Source organism: Penaeus monodon, chromosome 16 (genome assembly GCF_015228065.2).
Source record: "Penaeus monodon isolate SGIC_2016 chromosome 16, NSTDA_Pmon_1, whole genome shotgun sequence".
NCBI classification, from domain to species: domain Eukaryota; kingdom Metazoa; phylum Arthropoda; class Malacostraca; order Decapoda; family Penaeidae; genus Penaeus; species Penaeus monodon.
In genome coordinates, this window is record NC_051401.1 from 6,211,699 (window position 1) to 6,231,698 (window position 20,000).

Sequence of the window (20,000 nt, forward strand, 5' to 3'; positions counted from 1 at the left end):
CATCAAGTCCTGAAACAAAGACGAAGTCCGTCGAAGTCTGGCATGTCATTTTTATTTGTAACAAAAGGTCAAACCGGGTCATGGTCTTTCTTGTAAAAAATAGAGGGGGAGGGATCGTCAGGCGTCAAGTCAAAGGGTTATTAACGTTATCTCTCATGCCATCATACACGTGAGGAAACAAACACAGTCTCGAGGCAGCTTATCGCACTTCTAAGAAGGCCGATAAGAGTGCAGATCGTGAGGTGCTACAGATTACTACTACATAAGTGATACATACTTGTTACAGGAACTGCAATACATGTTGTGATTTAGTCCTTAGTGGCTAGTCAGTACGGGGTTTGGGGGTGCAGGTCTACGCATAAACTACAGGTATATACATAATGCAATTTCTTTTCTAATAACACAACAACGTGAGAAATGGATGGGGGCAGGAGCAAAGTGACAGAGGGTGGAAGGCTGCCAAGGTTTGTGTGCGTGTATAACTACAATATGTACAGTCGTGGTCTAAGCTGTATAAAAATAATTATACCTTACATTACTACAAAACCACCACCAGAAGATGGAAAGGAATAATTACTTGATCTGATCTGGCGTCGTCTCCGACTCTCTTCCTTACGACAATCCTTCTCCGTGTCTGTGGGTTGGGTCTGTTGGGCCTCAGTCTGCTGGGTCGTCTACCGGCAGTGGGAGTCGCCAGAACCTCCTTCTTCTCCTCCTGCGTCACCTCCACATCCTTCACAACCTCCTCTTTAGTCGAGGTCGTTCCTGTGACAGATGTTTCCTCGGCCGTGGTGGATGTGGAGGATGGCAGGCGGCGGCGGAGAGTGGAGGTTCTGCGCTCCCCAGGGCCTGCAGACGACCCCTGGCTACGGCTGCTGGAGCCTGTTACTGGACGGCCTCTAACGCGTGTACGTGTTCGGGGCCTGGATGTCCTGCGTGTTGGGGTAGTTGGCGGCGGTGTTGTGGTGGTGGTAGTTGTGGTTGTTGTTGGGATAGGTGTGGTAGTTGTGGTTATGGGAGTAGTAGTGGTATCGGATATGGTTTGTGGCTTTGCAGGAGAAGAGATGGCTGCTTCATCATCGTAGGAAAGGTCGTCGACGTAATAGTAATCCTCAAGCGCTGCGCCACCACTAGCTACTCCGAAGTCATCGCCGGTCTGGGGAGAGAGAGCATCATGCAGGCGGGGGCGGCCTTCCTCTGCTTGGCCTCGCTGGGGTTTCGTGTTAGCATGCACTTTCGCCTTCTCCGTCGCCGTCTCTACAGCCATGCGCCCTTCGGATTTCACACCATGCTGTGAACCATGCACTATGGGGCTCTTCTCGTTAACAGCGTCGGGAACGGAACCTTCATGCACTAGTTGTAATTTTCCCTCATGTTGGAGAGTGTGTCCTGTACCATGCACGGTTAGATGGAGAGAGGGATCAGTAGAACCAAAGGACGAGGAAGAGGGGGAGAGGGATGAGGAAAGGGAAGAAGAAAGTGAAGATGAAGATGAGGTGGAGGCAGAAGAGAGGGAGGAGGTGGAGGTCTCCTTCCCCTCGAGAAACTGGGGAACACGGGAGTCGCTAGCTTCGCCCGTCACCGAAACAGACACCTTCTTAGCGATCTCTAAGGTCGAAATAGGGGACTGGGCGGATGCTAGGTCGGATCCCGCACGTGAGGTCAGCTCGAAGGCAGGGTCATCGCCACCAGACACGAAGTCAAGACTCTGTTTGGGGTCACTATGTTCTATGAAACTAGACGTCGACACGAGGTCGCCCTGAGTGCCAGCGAGGCCGATCCGTGACCCATGCACAGCACCGAAAGAAGCTGTCTGACTGCCCTCGTGTTGTGACTGAATGTGTGTCTGTGTGACTGAAGTAGTGATGGGAGAATCACCTGTGGCTGTGACACCCGTAGCAATACTGCCACGTGATGTAAGAGTGTAGCTTGTGTCACCGGGAACGTCGCCTGTGCCATCAACAACGGTCTCGCTAATATCAAATGTACCACGGGATGCATCAACAGTGCCATGTGAGATGGTAGCGCCGCTAGAAATGGAAACGTCATGAGAGGCAACAGTGTCACGGGAGCTAGAAATTCCTTGAGAGGCAACAGTGCCACGTGAGTTGGCGACATCATGAGAAGCAACAGTGCTACGTGAGCTGGCAACTTCATCAGAAGCAACAGTGCCACGTGAGCTGCAACTTCATGAGAGGCAACGTGCCACGTGAACTGGCAACTTCATGAGAGGCAACAGTGCCACGTGAACTGGCAACTTCATGAGAGGCAACAGTGCCACGTGAGCTGGCAACACCATGAGAAGAAACAGTGCCACGTGAGCTGGCAACTTCATTAGAAGCAACAGTGCCACGTGAGCTGGCAACATCATGAGAGGCAACAGTGCCACGTGAGCTGGCAACTTCTTGAGAAACAACTGTGCCACGTGAGCTGGCAACTTCATCAGAAGCAACAGTGCCACGTGAGCTGGCAACTTCATGAGAGGCAACAGTGCCACGTGAGCTGGCAACATCATGAAAAGCAACAGTGCCACGTGAGCCTGCAACATCATGAGAGGCAACAGTGCCACGTGAGCCTGCAACATCATGAGAAGCAACAGTGCCACGTGAGCTGGCAACATCATGAGAAGCAACAGTGCCACGTGAGCTGGCAACTTCTTGAGAAGCTACAGTGCCACGTGACTGGCAACATCATGAGAAGCAACAGTGCCACGTGAGCTGGCAACTTCTTGAGAAGCAACAGTGCCACGTGAGCTGGCAACATCATGAGAGGCAACCGTGCCACGTGAGCTGGCAACATCATGAGAGGCAACAGTGCCACGTGAGCTGGCAACATCATGAGAAGTTGCAGTGCCACGAGCCGTTTCAACATCATGAGAAGCAACAGTGCCATGTGAGCTGGCAACTTCTTGAGAAGCAACAGTGCCACGTGAGCTGGCGACATCATGAGAAGTTGCAGTGCCACTAGCCGTGTCAAAATCATGAGAAGCAACAGTGCCACGTGAACTGGCAACTTCTTGAGAAGCAACTGTGCCACGTGAGCTGGCGACATCATGAGAAGTTGCAGTGCCACGAGCCGTGGCAACTTCTTGAGAAGCAACAGTGCCACGTGAACTGGCAACTTCTTGAGAAGCTACAGTGCCACGTGAGCTGGCAACATCATGAGAGGCATCAGTGCCTCGTGAGCTAGCAACTTCCTGAGAGGCAACAGTGCCACGTGAGCTGGCAACTTCATGAGAGGCAACAGTGCCACGTGAGCTGGCAACTTCTTGAGAAGCTACAGTGCCATATGAACTGGCAACTTCATGAGAGCCAATAGTGCCGCGTGAGCTGGCAACTTCATGAGAGCCAATAGTGCCACGTGAGCTGGCAACTTCTTGAGAAGCTACAGTGCCACGTGAGCTGGCAACTTCATGAGAGGCAATAGTGCCACGTGAGCTGGCAACTTCCTGAGAGGCAACAGTGCCACGTGAGCTGGCAACATCATGAGAAGCAACAGTGCCACGTGAGCTGGCAACTTCATCAGAAGCAACAGTGCCATGTGAGCTGGCAACTTCTTGAGAAACAACTGTGCCACGTGAGCTGGCAACTTCATCAGAAGCAACAGTGCCACGTGAGCTGGCAACATCATGAGAGGCAAAAGTGCCACGTGAGCTGGCAACTTCTTGAGAAACAACTGTGCCACGTGAGCTGGCAACATCATGAGAGGCAACAGTCCATGTGAGCTGGCAACATCATGAGAGGCAACAGTGCCTCGTGAGCTGGCAACATCATGAGAAGCAACGGTGCCACGTGAAGCAGTAACTTCTTGAGAAATAAGAGTCCCGTGAGAGGGAATGATGTTATCTGCATCACTCGTGTCAATAAAGCCGGCAACATCTTGTGACGTAACAGTGCCACGTGAAGCAGCAGTGCCACGGGAGGCTGTAACTGTTCCATACACAGAGTCGCTTCCTCCCAAAATGCCAAGGAAAGTGTCGATGGAATGAGTATCAGCAGTGCCTCGGGAGGAGGTCGAGGCCTGGGAAATATGAGTGCCACGTGATGCCGCAATGTCATTAGCCTCAAAAGCATGGGCATCAATGGCACCATGCGCGCTCTGAGAGGTAGTAGTACCGGTGACACCAGCGGTGCCAGCGACAATAGCAGTGCCTCTAACACCAGTAGGCACAACAGAAGAGTCATCAGTGCCTTTAACACCGAAAGGTACACTGCCACTGATGTCGACAGATACACCGACATCAAGGGAGCCTGTAGCTAAAGATTCCGTAACAGAACCACGAGTCTCGTGTGAACCCGATTCTTCCGCAAAGCCTGGCACTGACACCGGCATCAGAGTGCGATGGGCGTCACCACCCTCCAGGGCGATAACATTTTCGTAGTCTTGAACAGGGACGACCTCAGGTGCCAGGTCAGCAGGGGTCACGACCACCGACTCTGACACAGGACTAACCGTCGTGCGGGAAGACGCAGTCGACACCCGGACCCTTTTACGACCTCGCACGACCTTCACCACAAGATCGTTCTCGTGATCCACCCCTGCGATCCGTGACCTCGAGCTGACCCCTCCTCGAACGGGGTCCGCCGATCCGGTTAGTTCGCTTGGGTCAAACAGGTCACGTTGGTCTTCCGCGGGATGTTGAACTAAGATCTCAGGCGACTCAGAGGTCGCCTGAAGTGAAGGGGGAGGAGGAGGTGGAGGAGGGATATGATCTGCCTGGAGGAGGGGGGGTTGAACACCTGCTGTCTGCTGATCAGTGGAAAGGGGGAGGGAGGGCCTCTGATCAGCAGAGTCGGGAGGGGCAACTTCATGCAAAAGGTTTTCCTCAATGTCCAAGATAAGGGTGGGCGTGGCAATGCCGGAGGGGGTGGAGGAGGGTCGTACCACAAGTGGGCGGTACTTGACGGGGGGCGCACTTACGGGGAAGGTCGAGGCGACGGTCGTTTCCTCAAAGGTCGTGGGGAACTCTTCCTCGACGGTCGTGCTGGGTTGTGAAGTCGTGCCGCGACCTCTTTGCAGGGTCACGTACCTGTGGAATCGGGTCAAAGGTCAGCAGGTGTTTTTTCCTCTTTATCATTATTAAGTAAATCTTTATACATATACACTGTCCTTCTACTACTGCTGCTAATAACAAAGACAATATGGAACACGCAACTGATGGTAATAATGTTAAGTAAAAGAATGAGAGTAAGAATTAAAATAAAAGTAGCAATAAAATAAATAATAACAATAATAATAAAACCAATTATAATAATAGCAGTAGCAACAGCAGCAGTAGTAGTAGTAACAGTAGTAGTAATAAGCAGTATTATAGTAACCGTAGCATTAATAGTAGTAGTATAGTTAAATTAGTAGGAATATTATCAGTGATTGTAATATTTCATATAAACTTCACTTGTATTATCATTAACATCACATTAATTGTAGCGAAAAAACAGTCCAGCTTTATCATCAGCAACAGAACCACACCAACAACGGGTTATTTTAAGAGCGGGAAAGTGTTAATCCACGCAGAGAAAAAATAGAAATAAAACAAGAAAAACATTAATAAGCAAGAGATAATTGGACAAACGAAACAAAAACGAAAAAAGACGAAGACCACGAAGCGGAAGCGGCAACAGACAAGGGAAAGACAAAAGCGCATCGCATTCCGCCGACCGCCACCCAAATCGGGCGCCAAGCAACGAGGGGAAAGCGTATTCCACTGAAGCTCCCGACGGTCTCCTCTGAAACACAAGGCGACGGTACCTGGGGGTGGTGGGGCCCTGGGCGAGCCTCGTCTGCTGGGGTTCCTCCACGGGGGAGGTGGGCGAGAGGGGGGTGTCAGAGGGGGAGGGAGGGATAGGGGTCCTGTCACGGTCACGCCGAATGGTCACGTACTCAAGGGTGGGCTGCGTCGGCTCGAAGGACTCGACGGGCGCCTCGGTGGCGTCGGACACGGCGCCCGGGCGACGGCGCCTCTCGAGGGTCACGTAGTTCCGACGTCCTCCCGCGCTGCCGCCGGCGTCCGCGGCATCCGCCTCCTCCTGCGCCCTTGCGGCGGCCTGGGGGCGTGCGGGGCGCTGCCGCTGGATGGTCGTGTACTGGCGGAGGGGGTCGCCTCGGGTCTCAGGCTCGGCGGGCGACGGACTCTCCTCCTCTGCCGCCGCTGCCTGGGTCTGTCGAGGAAACAGAGAAGATTGAAGACTAATAATAATAAAAAAAAACTTTCCTATCGATAACAATGAGACTATCCGACATAAAAAAGGGGTAACATTAAAAGAAAAGAAAAGAAAAAGACGACGACAAAGCGAATCCCAAACACGCACAAAAAAACGAAAAAAAAAACAAATCAAAATCCGAAACCGAAAAATAAAACAACCTTGCTACACAAAAAAAATAAATGAATAAATAAAAACAAGTGAAGAGGGAATACCAGCTTGCCGCACCTCTCTCTGGCGATGTTCTGGTACTGGGGTCTGGACCGGCTGCCGGGACTTCCTGACGAGGGGGCTGCTGGCTCCTCCGCGGGGGCGTCTGAGATCACGAACTGGTTCCCGCCGGAGTTGTGGATCCTTCGTTAACAAAACCGGAGTTGTTATTAATGCCTCGAGAGGGAGCTTGTCAATATCTTTTGACTTATATATTTGTGTTCTGAATTCTGAAGGATATGGCGTTAGGAGGGTAAGTAATCCTCGGTGATTCTCATAATATAAACATTGGATATCTGGTGTTTTCATATTAATGTATGTGTGTGTGAGTGTATGTGTATATACATGTGCATGTGTATGTGAATGTGTATGTATATGTATATGTATATGTATATGTATATGTATATGTATATGTATATGTATATGTATATGTATATGTATATGTATATGTATATGTATATGTATATGTATATGTATATGTATATGTATATGCATGTGTATGTGTATGTGTATGTGTATGTGTAAGTGTTTGTGTATGTGCATGCGTACGTGTACGTGTTTTTGTTCGTGTGTATGTGGTTTGTGCGTGTGCGCGCTTGTGCTTCCGTACGACCACGCTTGACCAAACACAGACACACGAAGAAGAAACTCACTTCCTGGCCACGGCGTTCGACACGGGCTCCACCGCCTCGGGCTCCGTCAGGTCCTCCTCGTAGTCGTAGTAATAGTAATCGTCATAGTAGGAGTAGTCGGTGGGGATCTCGGTGGTGGTGGGGATGGGGGTGGAGGAGCGGGGGGTCGTGGCACCTGCCCCACCGCGACTTTTCTTCTCCGTCGAACACTTGGCGCGGTCGGGGTGGTCGCAGCCGTCGATCACCTTGTTGAACACCAGGTCTGAGGAGTGGGGGGGGGGAGGAGAGGAATTAGTGAGGGGGGTGGGGAGGGAGGGAGTGGGGAGGGGGTGGGGAGGGGGGTAAAGAGGGAGAGGGGGGGTAAAGAGGGGGAGGAGGAGGAGAGGAATTAGTGAGGGGGATGGGGAGGGAGAGAAGGTAGGGAGGGTAGGAGGGTAGGTGGGTAAAGAGGGAGTGGGAGGAGGATTGGTGGGAGGGAGGGAGGGAGGGGGGAGGGTAGGAGGAGAGAGGGGAGGAGGAAAGAAAGGAGAGGAGAAAGAAGATAAGAGAGAGAGAAGAGCCGATAGAGAGAGAGAATAAAAAAAAAAAAAAAAAAAAACTCAGAGAGTTAAAAAGGAAACGAAACAGAACAGAACAAAAAAAAATCCAAACATCCAAACAAAAACGAAACAAAAACAAAACAAAAACCCCCTTTCTCCTTCAGAGGTGCCATACCCGAGGGGCAAGTGAAGCTATGTGCCACAATGCCAAGTCCAGAGGCACCGGAATCGAGACACCAGTAGTATTTGTGGCAGTTATCAGGGTTGGGGTAAAATCCTTCGCGTTTGCATGAGAATCCTAGATAAAGAGAGAGAAAGAGAAAAAAAATGAGTGTATTTCATTTTCCTAATGAAGGTAATAATAATTTTAATAGTAGTCATATAATAATAGTAATAATAATCATAATAATAATGATAACAACATTAACAATAATAATAATAATAATAATAATAATGATAATGATAATAATAATGACAATAATAATAATAATAATAATAATAATAATAACAATAATAATAACAATCATAATAATAACAATAACAATAACAATAATAATAATAATAATAAAATAAAAATAAAAATAAAATTAAAGATAAAAATAACAATAACAACAACAACACTAAAGTAAAAAAAAAAAATCCGCAGTTATAATTACCAGTTGATGGACTGGGCGTCGTGGGCGGGGCGGGCGTGTTGAGGGGGTCAATGGTGGTGGTTTGTTGCTGACGCCTGTTCTGTGGGCGTGCTCCCGGGCGGCGGCGACGTCCGGGTACACGGGCGGGCGTGGTTGGTCTGGTCGGCCTGAGAAAATGGTGCAGTGGTGGTTAATTTCAGTGTGATTAATTTCAGTATGATTAACTTTCATACATACATACATACGTAATATGCATACACACATATATACATACACGTAAATGTATCCATTCATACAGCCATGCATTACACACATAAACACATTCATTCATTCATACCCTTCCATATACATGTAAACAGACCTACCCACGTACCCACATAAACAGCCCAACAAGTCCCTAACGCCTCCATGTCCCTTACCTGGGCGTGGTGGTGGTGGTGGTGGTGGGGGCGGGGGTAGTCCTTGTCCGTGGGCGGTTGAGGCGTGAGGAGAGGCTAGGGGCGCGGGGCCTGTCGCTGCTGTGGGAGAGGAAGTGGCGTTATTACACACGTTTTCACAAGGGAGGATTAACGGCCGGTGGGTGGGTCGAGAGGGAAGCGAAATGTAGTGTTTATGAGGAAACAACTCAAGCCGATTGGGAGAATAGTATTTGGACGTGCATTAGGGGGGGCAGTAAAAAAGGGAGAGGAAATATATGCTAAGTCTGATAAAGGAAACGAGATGATTATCTTACGGGAAATGGAATAAAAAAGAGAATTTGAAGGTGACTGTCAGGAAAAGAGAGAATTTGAAAGTGACTATCAGGAAAAACAGAGAATTTGAAAGTGACTATCAGGAAAAACAGAGAATTTGAAAGTGACTATCAGGAAAAGAGAGACTTTGATAGTGACGATATAACTTCAAAGGCTACAAAGATATCCGACATGAAATTGCACCGAATCTGTCACCAGTTTTCAGAGACGAAATGCTAAAGATTCTGCAACTGAAATTCTATAAAAGATACATTCTCAAAGACATGCTATAAATAACGTTCATGCATAGCCATTAGTGATGAAAGAAAGGGGGACTGGGGTGGGGGGTGGGGGAAGGATCATGCGATTCAGGAAAATTTTGCTTTGAGGAGTACGAAAGGGGGAGAAAGTAAGAAAATCCATGCATAAGAAAATGAATTTTGTCCATGCAATTTTAAATCGAAAGAGTTTTTATGCTTATTTTATCATACCAATTCTGTGTGTATTTTTTGGGACATAGGGGAGTTTTACTTCAGAAAAAAATGTATTAATGGCTTTATTATTATTTACGATGCTTATTATATCGTTATTAAGGTATACTCCCGTCGACTGATGCACCTGCAAAAGAAATCATTGATTTCAACATCCAATAAATTTATCTAAGATTTATAAAATTAATAACAAACAGCAATATTTGAGCCCCTTCTGTGTGCAAACGGGACTCGCAAAAACCTTCACATTCGCAAGCGGAAATACATAAATCCATCACCACCTGCCAAGCTAAGCCAGGTCAACCCAAGCCCAGCCAAGCCAGTCGAAAGCCTCCCCTAAAGATATATATATATATATATATATAAGCTGCTGACTGTGGCTTCCGTGTACCTGACGCGAACTCTAGTGGATCTATCAGTGTCAGTCTGCGGTCTAGCGTCCCTGAATCGGGTTCCACCGCGAACCCTCTGACCGGCGTCGACGGGCGAACCACCCTCAGCGGTTCTGAAGGGCTCGCGGGTAGTGGTGGTGGTGTCCTGGGTTCTGAAGCGTCCTCGGGTTCTGGTGCGAGAGGGGGTGCTGTCTTGGGATCTCGTGGGGGAGGGTCGTTGGCGCGTCCTCACGAACGGCTCTTGCGGTTCTGGTTCTTGGGTCGTGGTGCGGAACCTGTTTCTTGACCGCTGGGAGTCTGAGGCCGACCCTCTTGTGCTGAAGGAGTTAGTGTTCCTTTGTCTAGAGATATTGTTTCCCCTTTTAAACCAAGCAAGAAGGAGGAATGATGTGTACGAATCATGCGGAACGGACTTTGATATTCTGACTTCCATGGCAAATGACTCTCATGACCGAATAATGCATGAGCGCATACACATGATATTCTGACTTTAATGAGCCTTATGAATGACACTTTCATGAGCGAATAATGCATGTGAGTGATATAAGTACCTGCCAGAATACAAAGCCCGTTCACACGATTCTAAGATACCCATGCCCTCTCACGATGCTACAAGTGAAGTGAAAAACAGGAACTATATCATGTGGTAAGCTTCTAAATCCTATCCTAAACTTCTCTTAAAAATTAGCCACACACAAAAAAAAAACAATCTACGTGTCTGCTGTATGTATTTTGGGTAACACTGTTTTATCCCTTGGTGGTGTAACTGCACTACTGGTTCTAATACCACTCCCCACCTTGCAGTACTCCTGTAAAATAAGCATGTCCACAACCAGGGAATAACTAAGAGGCTAATGGTCTAATACTAAATGCCAATAGATCCAGTGCTCTGTCCAGTATAAATGAACTATTGTGATAATCTATTTCTTGGTTTCTCTACTAACTACACATTACTCACGCACACACACACTGACAGAAATCCAAGTGGGTTCCCACTTAGCAAGGAACAAAAAAATAAAAAAAATAAAAATAAAATTCTACCGCATTCTGAGAACCGAGCGTTCATTCTTCCTCCTCTTCTAAAACCCACTTCCCAACTACCGTTTCGCTATTCCTGAATTCCCCACCACGCATTCCCTCACAACATCGACACCATAAGCGTGAACATACCTTGGCGTTGCTTCGAGTTTCCTGGCTTCGTTGGTCTGGGTGTCTTCAGCTCCAAAGAGTGCCTTCTTGCCTGCCTCAACGAGAGGGTATTGCTCGCCGTTGCAAATGCCCCGGAAATCATCGTTATCGAGACTCCAGAACATAATGCCACCGAGGTCCTCTTCGCGAACATATTCCGCCTGCGTTGAGATAGAGAAAATGGGTAAATTAGGAAAGAAAATGGGGAAATTAATAGAAAATTATGAAATTAATAGAAAATGGAGAAATTTTTAGAAAATGGGGAAACGCCTGGGGAAAAGAAAATGGAGAAATGTATTGAAAATGTGGAATCGAATACAAAGAGAAAATGGAGAAACGAATGCAAAGAGAAAATGGGGAAACGAATGAAAAGAGATAATGGGGAAATATATAGAAAATGAGGAAATGCCTGCAAAGATAAATAGAAATATATAGAAAATTGGAAAATGTATGAGAAGATCGCGAGTTTTTAATATTCTATCGTATTTCTTCTTTAGTATTATTGCTGGTTGGAATTTAGACGGATGAATATATATATATATATATATATATATATATATATAAATATATATATATATATGTGTGTGTGTGTGTGTGTGTGTGTGTGTGTGTGTGTGTGTGTGTGTGTGTGAATATATATATATATTTTTTTTTTTTGGGGGGGGAGGGGTAATAAAGATCGAACTTCTTTTATCAGAGTGCCACTTCTTGTTAAGAAAGTTCTCTCATAAAAGAATTCTAAAAAAAACAATAATTTGCTGAAAATGTAACGAACACAACGAAAAACAAAAACTTAAACAAATCCTCAACATTCCCATCTACCTCATGAAACTCACAGTAAGACGTGTATACTACAATATATATGTATATATATACATATATACTATAATATATATATATATGTAAATATATATATATAATATATATGTGTGTGTGTGTGTGTGTGTGTGTGTGTGTGTGTGTGTATACTACTTATATACAATATATACTACAATATATACATATACACTACGCATATACTACAAAAAATATACAGTACACTTTAAAACCAACAAATCACCTTAAAAGATTAACGTATCTCACCTTTCTGGCAACAATTTTCTCATCATCGTAACCGACCCACTGATCTCCACTAAAGGCATAGGGACCGATACGCCGAGGGTAGGGTTTCCTCACATCCCATCCATGTGAGGCAATATTCTCGCAAACCTGTGAATTTAATAGTCGTATTAATGTTTGGTAGACGTGTGTTGATATCGCAAACAGATTACAATGGGAGGACAAAGTGACGTGGACGAGGAAGTGAAGAGAAAACGTTCATTTTCCTTTAATTATACATTATTTTTCTTCTTTTTTTTGTGTGAAAATTAGGATTACTGTTTATTATCACCTCTATGTATATTGGCAAAACTAATATTAATGATCATAATATTAACAACATTAACAATAACAACAATAACCATCATAACAAGACCTGTATATCATATACTATCTCTAAAACTTTCTTCGATAATAACATCAACAAAAGTGACAATACCAACAACAACACTAACAGCAACAAAGCAAACACAACTAAAACCAGTCCACACACACACCTCATAGAAAGCCATGAACCCGTTTTCCTTAGTGTATTTCCCTTGCTCGCCGGGACCGTCGGCCGAGGCTCCAAAGTCCGTGAAATTTCCATCGAGAAGCGTGTATGACCGGCCGTATGTCGGGATGCCGATGACCAGCTTCTGTCTCTCTGCGCCGAGGGAGATGTAGTATTTCACGGTCCAGTCCTGATCAAGAAGAAATATTAATAAGAATGATAACTAATAAAAAAAAATGGTTTAGTTTAGTCTTTTCGTTCGGGGGTACGTTTTCTATGGTAAAAAAATAAAAGTAGAAACTACACGAAGCAATCGCAAGAAATTATTTAAAACAATAAAAGAACCATGCAAACTGACTCGCACAAGAATACCACTCATAACCATAACCACACAACCATTCACATTCATAACCACACAAACCACCCACAACCACAAACCACAAAAACAACCACCCGCAACCAGAACCACACAGACAACCACCCGCAACAAGAACCATACAAACCATCCACATCCATAACCACACAAACAACCACAAACCACCACAACAGCCTCGTCCACAACAACCACTCAAACAACCACCCACAACCACAAACAACCCACAACAATAGTCTCGCCCATAACAACCACACAAAAAAACACCCACAACAGCCTCATCCACCTACCACGTTGAGCTGGGCGTTCCACTCGTACTCGGAGGTACCAGGTGCGGGGAGGAGGGCAGCGTGGTGGTTAATGGTAGGCTCGTAGGCGCTGTGGTAGTCATAGTTGAGGATGTTGATGAAATCCAGATCTCTGCAATGCGGGGAATAAACGGTTAGTTGGTTGGTTGATTATATATATATATATATATATATATATATATATATATATATATATATATATATATATATATATATATATATATATATATATATATATATATATATATATATATATATATATATATATATATATATTTGTATGTTTATTTATTTAGTTATCTATCTATCTATCTATTTTGTCTATTTATCTATTTTATATCTATTTATCTATTTATATTATTTATTTATTTTATTAGTCATTTATCTATGTATCTATTTATTTATCGTTAATTGTTTTGTTCATCCAATGGTGTGTACACAGAGGTTTATCATAGATGTAAGTTAACAATAACTACAATGATGATAAAAAAAATATGAAGGTAATGATACAAATGATAATAACAGTGCATAGAGAAGAACAATAAATATATAGATGAATAAATAAAAATAAATACACAAATAAATGAAAATAAAGAAAAAAAACACGCATCAAGGCGATAAACTTTCAGAAACAAAACGGCTTTTAATCCTGTACAAAACATCTCCATATATGCTAGGTCACGGCGAGAAGTGCAGGCCAGCCACACAACACTCTCTCTTTGAGCTTCGTGAGAGAAAGACTGCTGGCCTGTTTGCTTGCTTTCTTGCAAACGCTACATGTGCTTGCGTTCCAGATAGTCTTCATTTAACTGAGCCTTCTCTTCCTCCCTCCTTTCTCTCTTCTTTCTCTATTCTTTTCACCCTCCTTCATTTCTCCTTTCTTATTTTCATCCCCTCTCCCTTTCTCTCTCCTTCTCCCTACCTCAATTTTCCCCCTATCCCTTCCCCCTTTTCCCTCTCTCTATTTTTCTCCCTCATTTCTCATCTCTCCCTTTCCTTCCACACATTTCCTCCTCCTCCCTCTCCTTCTTCTTCTCCTCCTCCTTCTCCCTTTCCCTCTATCCAAATCGTCACAATTTGCAAACTTCTTATACACTCCCCCCCCCCTCCTCAGATAGAACAGACGCCTCCCTAACGACCGCTGAATGTCGTTGCCCGCCCACACGCCCACGAGGTATAACGCCCTTCCAGTCAGCTCCACCGTCACCGTTGCTTTTAGGAGATTGTGGCCATTGCGAGAGAGTGGGCGGGGTGGGGGGAGGTGTACGAAGGCGGGTGGGTGGTGGTTGAAAGGGGGGAGGGAGAGAGGTGGGTGGGAGGAAGGAGAGAGGGTGGTGGGGAAGGAGGGAGGGAGAGAGGTGGGTGGGAGGAAGGAGAGAGGGTGGTGGGGAAGAAGGGAGGGAGAGAGGATGGGTGGGAGGTGGGGTGGAATGGGGCAGGGAGAGAGGGTGGGTGGGAAAGAGGGAGAGAGAGCGTGTGGGAGGGAATGATGGAGAGAGGACGAGTGGGTGGTGGGCGAAGGGAGGGGGGTAGGGCGTGTGGGAGGAGGGAGGGCGTGTGGGAGGGAGGGAGGAAGAGAGGGTGGTAAGGAAGGGGGGAGGGAGAGAGTGCGGTTGGGAGATGGATAGGAATAGGGGAGGGAGAGAGGGTAGGAACAAAGGCAGGGAGGAGAGAGGGTGAGTGGGAGGGGAAAAGGGGAGAGAGGACGGGTGAGGGGTAAGAAGGAAGGGAAGTGGGTAAGGGGAGAGGTATGAGGCCGGGTGGGAAGTTGGGGAAGAGGATGGATGGGGGGGTGGGAGAGTAGGATGGAAAAGACGATGTGTGGGAAGGAGACAGAGAATAAAATATATAAAGCCACGTTCTTGCAAGTTTCGCCATAAATCTGCCCCGTCCACGGTCACTGTACCGTTGTCGCGCCTTGTTTTAAAGTATTAAAAAATAAATAAATGAATAAAAATAAAAACTTATGTTGTAAATGAGAGGAAGAGGTTGTTCTAAACTATTGAAAAGGGTTTTTATGTTGTAAATTAGGGGGAAAACGTTTCTTAAGGATGGGAAGGGGTTGCTCGAAACGAGGGATAGAGGTTGTTTAAGAGAGTAAAGACGTTATTTCGGTAAATGTTGCATGAAGAGAAATCCACAATTTCACCTTGAACGTCGATTTTCTTTTATTTTTTTAAATCGATTCGGGGAATTAAAATTTTTCTGTTCTGCCTTTTCCCTCAACTTGGGGCGTATTTTTTGTGAAATTTGTATAGAAACCCCCGGTTTTTTAAAACTTTTTTATCTAAAAAATGTTTTTTTTTTTTTTTTATCTATCTCGTTATCTATCTATCCATCTGTATGTATGTCTTAAATATAGCTGCTGAGCACTCAAAAAATTTACTTTTTGCATATCCTATAAACATTAATATGTCAAAATATCGATGTTCTTGTACTTAATTGCATGTTTCAATCGTTTCTTATAACCATACTACTAATATCAATACTAATTAATATTATTATTACTATTATAAATAGTAATATAAAAGATATGTAATTAGCAGCGTAATCTATAAAAATTATATTTATATAATTCCTACAATTATCAGCTAAACTCCTGTGTTATCAAATTAATAGATAGCATATATCATTGAACCTTTTTTGACTCGCCATCATTTTAGCTACGAGTCACTCTTGATGATTATAAAGATATACTAAACATATTTTCAGTCAGTTTCAAGCATGACATGTTTTTCCAAATACATTTGTCATTTTTATTCTTTGTCTCTGTATTAATATCCGATCCGTTATATCTTTCAAAAATGAGTTTGCTATTGTTTCAAAGGTTTCTAAATTTTCAAAAATTCCAAGCACAGTTAATGGTCCCGCAAACAATTCCAACGCACAGTTAATGGTCCCGTTACTGGCTTGTTTATCGTGATTTGTTTCTAGTTAAGCGTAAGTGGGATAGTTTGCATTGTTATCGGCTTCGTAACACGGAAATAGCGTGGGGGGAGGGGGGGGGGTTGGCTAAATCATTTTCAATTTTTGTTTCTTCTTTCTCTGCTTCTCCCTGATCACTGTTCGTTTTGTGTTGTGGTTGGTATTATTTGGTTTTTTATTTTCTCTTTTTTCTTTTTTTTTTTTTCCTATATCTTTTCCCCCCTTTTTTTTTTTCCAATTTTTTCCCTTTTTTAAAAAAATTTCTAAATTCTTTGCTATGCTTTATTCCTTTTAAGATTTGTCTTCCTCCTCTGCCATCAATTATCGTCCTTGTCTTTTTATTTTTTTTTCTCTCTTATCTTTCTGGATTCCCCTCTGCCCCCCTTTTCTTTCTCCCCCTTTCCCCTTCCCCCCCCTTTTCCCTCCCCTTTTTTTTCTTTTTTTTTCTCACCCCCTTTTCTACTCCCTCTTTCCTTTTCTCCTTTTCCCCACATTCTTCCTTTATCCCCCTCCTTCCCCTCCCCTGACCTTTGACCTCGCTCCCCTCCATTAACCACTCCGTCCTTCTTCCCTTATCCCATTCTCCCTCCCCTGACCTTTGACCTCGTTTTCCCCTCCCTTACCATCCTCCCCCCCCTTTCCCCCCCTTATCCCATTTCCCCCCCCCCTCCCCCCCCCCCCCCCCCCCCCCCCCCCCCCCCTTTTTTTTCCCCCTTCCCCCCCCCATCCATAAACAGAAAAAAAGACAAATGGACAGGAAACGTTATTCCTTATCAGGCCCACGACTCGTACAAAAAAAAAAAGATTTCCCATGCTTCTCCTCGTCTCTCGCGTGGCAGGATTTCTCGTGGTCAGTGCTGAGGCAACTGCGCTTCGTCACTCTTTCTTTCACAATGCAACGAGCGAGTGAAAAGTCGGGAGAGAAAACCCTCGCACGCAGTGAGACAAGTTCGTTTAGTTTTGTTGAGAGTGAGATATAGTCTTTCGTTAATGTGAATCGGAAGAGTTTGACGTTGGAGAGAGATGTAAAATTGGAAATGGGTAATTTTTGTTTGTCGGTGTTTCTTTGTGTGTTTGTTTCTTTTACTGTGTTCTTTTACTTTATTTTTATTCTGTATTTTTCATACTAATGAGAGAAAAAAATCAATAAAACGCCCAAATAAAATAACATAACGTTATGATATTTTTTCTATTCCTTTTTTTGCAATATGAACTTTTTTCCCCTTTTTTTTTTTTAGACCTTTTCCAACATCTATCACAACGAAAAAAAAAGATAAATACTGACATTCCTCACACCCGAATGACCTTACAATCGAGTATACGGACTCGAAAAACACTCGTAATTGTTATAATCATTCCATCATTAGCAAGAAATTAGCCTCTATCAACACCAAAGCCGAAAGGTAGGCGGGTCTAAACCAGACATAATTATAGCAGGCTGATTAACATACCCAGCAAACAACCTGCTCCAGAGAGAGAGGGTAATTGCCTTCCGAAGCTCGTAGAAAGCGCATCCCTTTCACCTCATCTACTCGTAGAGGTAGACTGTAGAAGTGGGTCTACCTATCTACTATTTCTGACTGGCCGGTGGTCGGTGTTGGTCCACTTTTTTCAGCAACTACTTTTACGAGGTTATGAGTTGGGTTTTGTTTCTTTCTTTTTTTTTTATCATTCTTTGGGGAAAAAAATAGATTTACGAATGATATGAAAAATGGTGGATTGGTTTCAGAGACGAGAAGGTCTGAGTTATGTGCAACGAACAGACAAGAAATGCTAAGGGGAAAAAAAGCTTTAATTCTGCGAAATATACTTGAGGGAAGTTCTTGCGCAAGTCAGGAAGCAAAGGAGAAGGAAAAAAATATTTAGCGCCTCTTACATGTTACTTCATCTTCGGATTAATAAGCTGTTTTCCCTTCTCTTCATAAGCCACACAGTCACACGTCAGTATATCAACAATGTCACTTAGCATAAATACAAATCAAATCGGCTCTGTCATCATGTAAATATATAAAGAATCACAATTAACATACGTAATGATAACACTACTACCATGGACACACATTAAGAATGACATTATTACACAATACATACTTATCAACGATAAATATACCTCTCTCTCTCTCTCTCTCTCTCTCTCTCTCTCTCTCTCTCTCTCTCTCTCTCTCTCTCTCTCTCTCTCTCCTCTCTCTCTCTCTCTCTCTCTCTCTCTCTCCCCGCCTCTCCCTTTCCCTCCTTCCCTCTCCCTCTCCCTTTCCCTATCTCCATATCTTCCTCTCCCTCTCCCTATCTCCCTCTCCTTTTCTCTCTCTCCCTCTCCCTCTCCCTCTACACACGTAGACAACTGGTACAGACACACAATAACATGAGAAAACACAAACACACACGCAATCACACACAGACCTAATTGCGATAGTGAAAGTCCCAGACCGGACCGAGTATCAGGCTTAGCTTTGACATTCAGTGAAGTCATACACCCATCACACAGATCTGTCACACGGACCTATCAGTCACAGACGTCAAGCAAATCCATCTACCAAGCGACCCATTGCATGAAACTCATTTTACAGATGTGTGGTTTGGTCATTCGGGTCACTCTTTTGTTTCGTCGGGGGGAAGAAATAGGGTTGTTGGTCTTTAATGTTTTTGTTAGAAAAGAATGGTATTTGTTGTGGTTGTTGGTTTTTTTTTTCTTTTTTTAGTAGGTAGGTATTAGATATTCATGTGTTTTTTTTTTTCATAATATGTGTAAAGATGTTTGGTATATGCTGTCATTTTGTTTGTTTGTTTTTTGGAGATGGCAGGGTAATGAAATTCTTTCTCTATTTGTTTGTATGTTTCTGTCCCCCCCCCCCCTCCTCTCTCCCTCTCCCTCTCCCTCCATCCCTTCCTTTTCCCCTTCCCCTTCCCCTCCCACTCTTCCTTCCCCTCCCCCTCCCCTCTCCCTTCCCCTCCCTCCCTCTCCCTCCCTCTCGCACACCTGCCAAAATCAGTGCCCCAAATCAAGCGAATTCAAGCGTTAACCGGCACCATCTCGTATAAACGCATGGCACTGACAGTCAGCCACTTTACCCCAGGTGATTGGATACGAAGTGACAAAAAATTAACCCAGAGACAAGTTGCTGGTGAAAGGATGGTGAATGGCCGGGGAGATGAGACGTGTTTCTCGGGATGTTAATTAGATAAGCAGCTCATTAGGCAAGTCACGTGGCCAGTGGACTTGTATGGGCTTCCTGGACACCATAAGAGCAGATGGGATGAGCTTTTGGTCACGCGGATGGCTTGGACCTTGAGAGAAAGTGGAGGAATAGTTTCTCCCTTGCTCTCTTTTTCTTTCTTTCCTTCTTTCTCTCTCTCTCTCTCTCTCTCCTCTCTCTCTCTCTATATATATATAAAATATATATATATATATATATATATATATATATATATATATATATATATATATATATATATATCCCTCTCTCTCTCCCTCCCTCTCTCTCTCCTTCTCTCTCTCCCTATCTCTCTCTCCAATTTATTTAACTCTTTCCAAGCTTAAGGCATGTATAGCCCTTAGACTAACAATATTTACTGAACGGTGAACTATGACGAGTGTGGTCTTCAAACAACTCGTCAACCAACTCGCCAACCATAGTTATCATTTAAGGTTTGCGTTCAACCAGTGCGGGGACGAGAAATTTTCGGCCAAGGGAGAAGCCACCTTTTAGCACGGCCATAAAACGAGCATATTTTAGCATACAAATACTTCGAGAGATGGAGTTGTTTGCATTGAGGGTTTCTCCGTG

The 20,000-nt window shown here is 44.5% G+C and overlaps 1 protein-coding gene across 1 annotated transcript in view; it reads right to left on the reverse strand.

The window, feature by feature from the left end:
• Positions 1 to 20,000, reverse strand: part of LOC119582926 — a 51,873-nt gene that overhangs the window by 2,381 nt on the left and 29,492 nt on the right. Inside the window, exons 6-20 of the mRNA XM_037931438.1 lie at positions 13,273 to 13,402; positions 12,614 to 12,799; positions 12,102 to 12,227; positions 11,001 to 11,179; positions 9,830 to 10,147; positions 8,636 to 8,734; positions 8,238 to 8,383; positions 7,757 to 7,879; positions 7,064 to 7,304; positions 6,429 to 6,554; positions 5,970 to 6,158; positions 3,505 to 5,029; positions 2,705 to 3,448; positions 2,223 to 2,665; positions 578 to 2,186 (exon numbers count right to left, since the gene is read on the reverse strand). Coding sequence (XP_037787366.1) covers positions 578 to 2,186; positions 2,223 to 2,665; positions 2,705 to 3,448; positions 3,505 to 5,029; positions 5,970 to 6,158; positions 6,429 to 6,554; positions 7,064 to 7,304; positions 7,757 to 7,879; positions 8,238 to 8,383; positions 8,636 to 8,734; positions 9,830 to 10,147; positions 11,001 to 11,179; positions 12,102 to 12,227; positions 12,614 to 12,799; positions 13,273 to 13,402 — 6,184 coding nt within the window. The remainder of the gene's footprint in view (positions 1 to 577; positions 2,187 to 2,222; positions 2,666 to 2,704; positions 3,449 to 3,504; positions 5,030 to 5,969; positions 6,159 to 6,428; positions 6,555 to 7,063; positions 7,305 to 7,756; positions 7,880 to 8,237; positions 8,384 to 8,635; positions 8,735 to 9,829; positions 10,148 to 11,000; positions 11,180 to 12,101; positions 12,228 to 12,613; positions 12,800 to 13,272; positions 13,403 to 20,000) is intronic.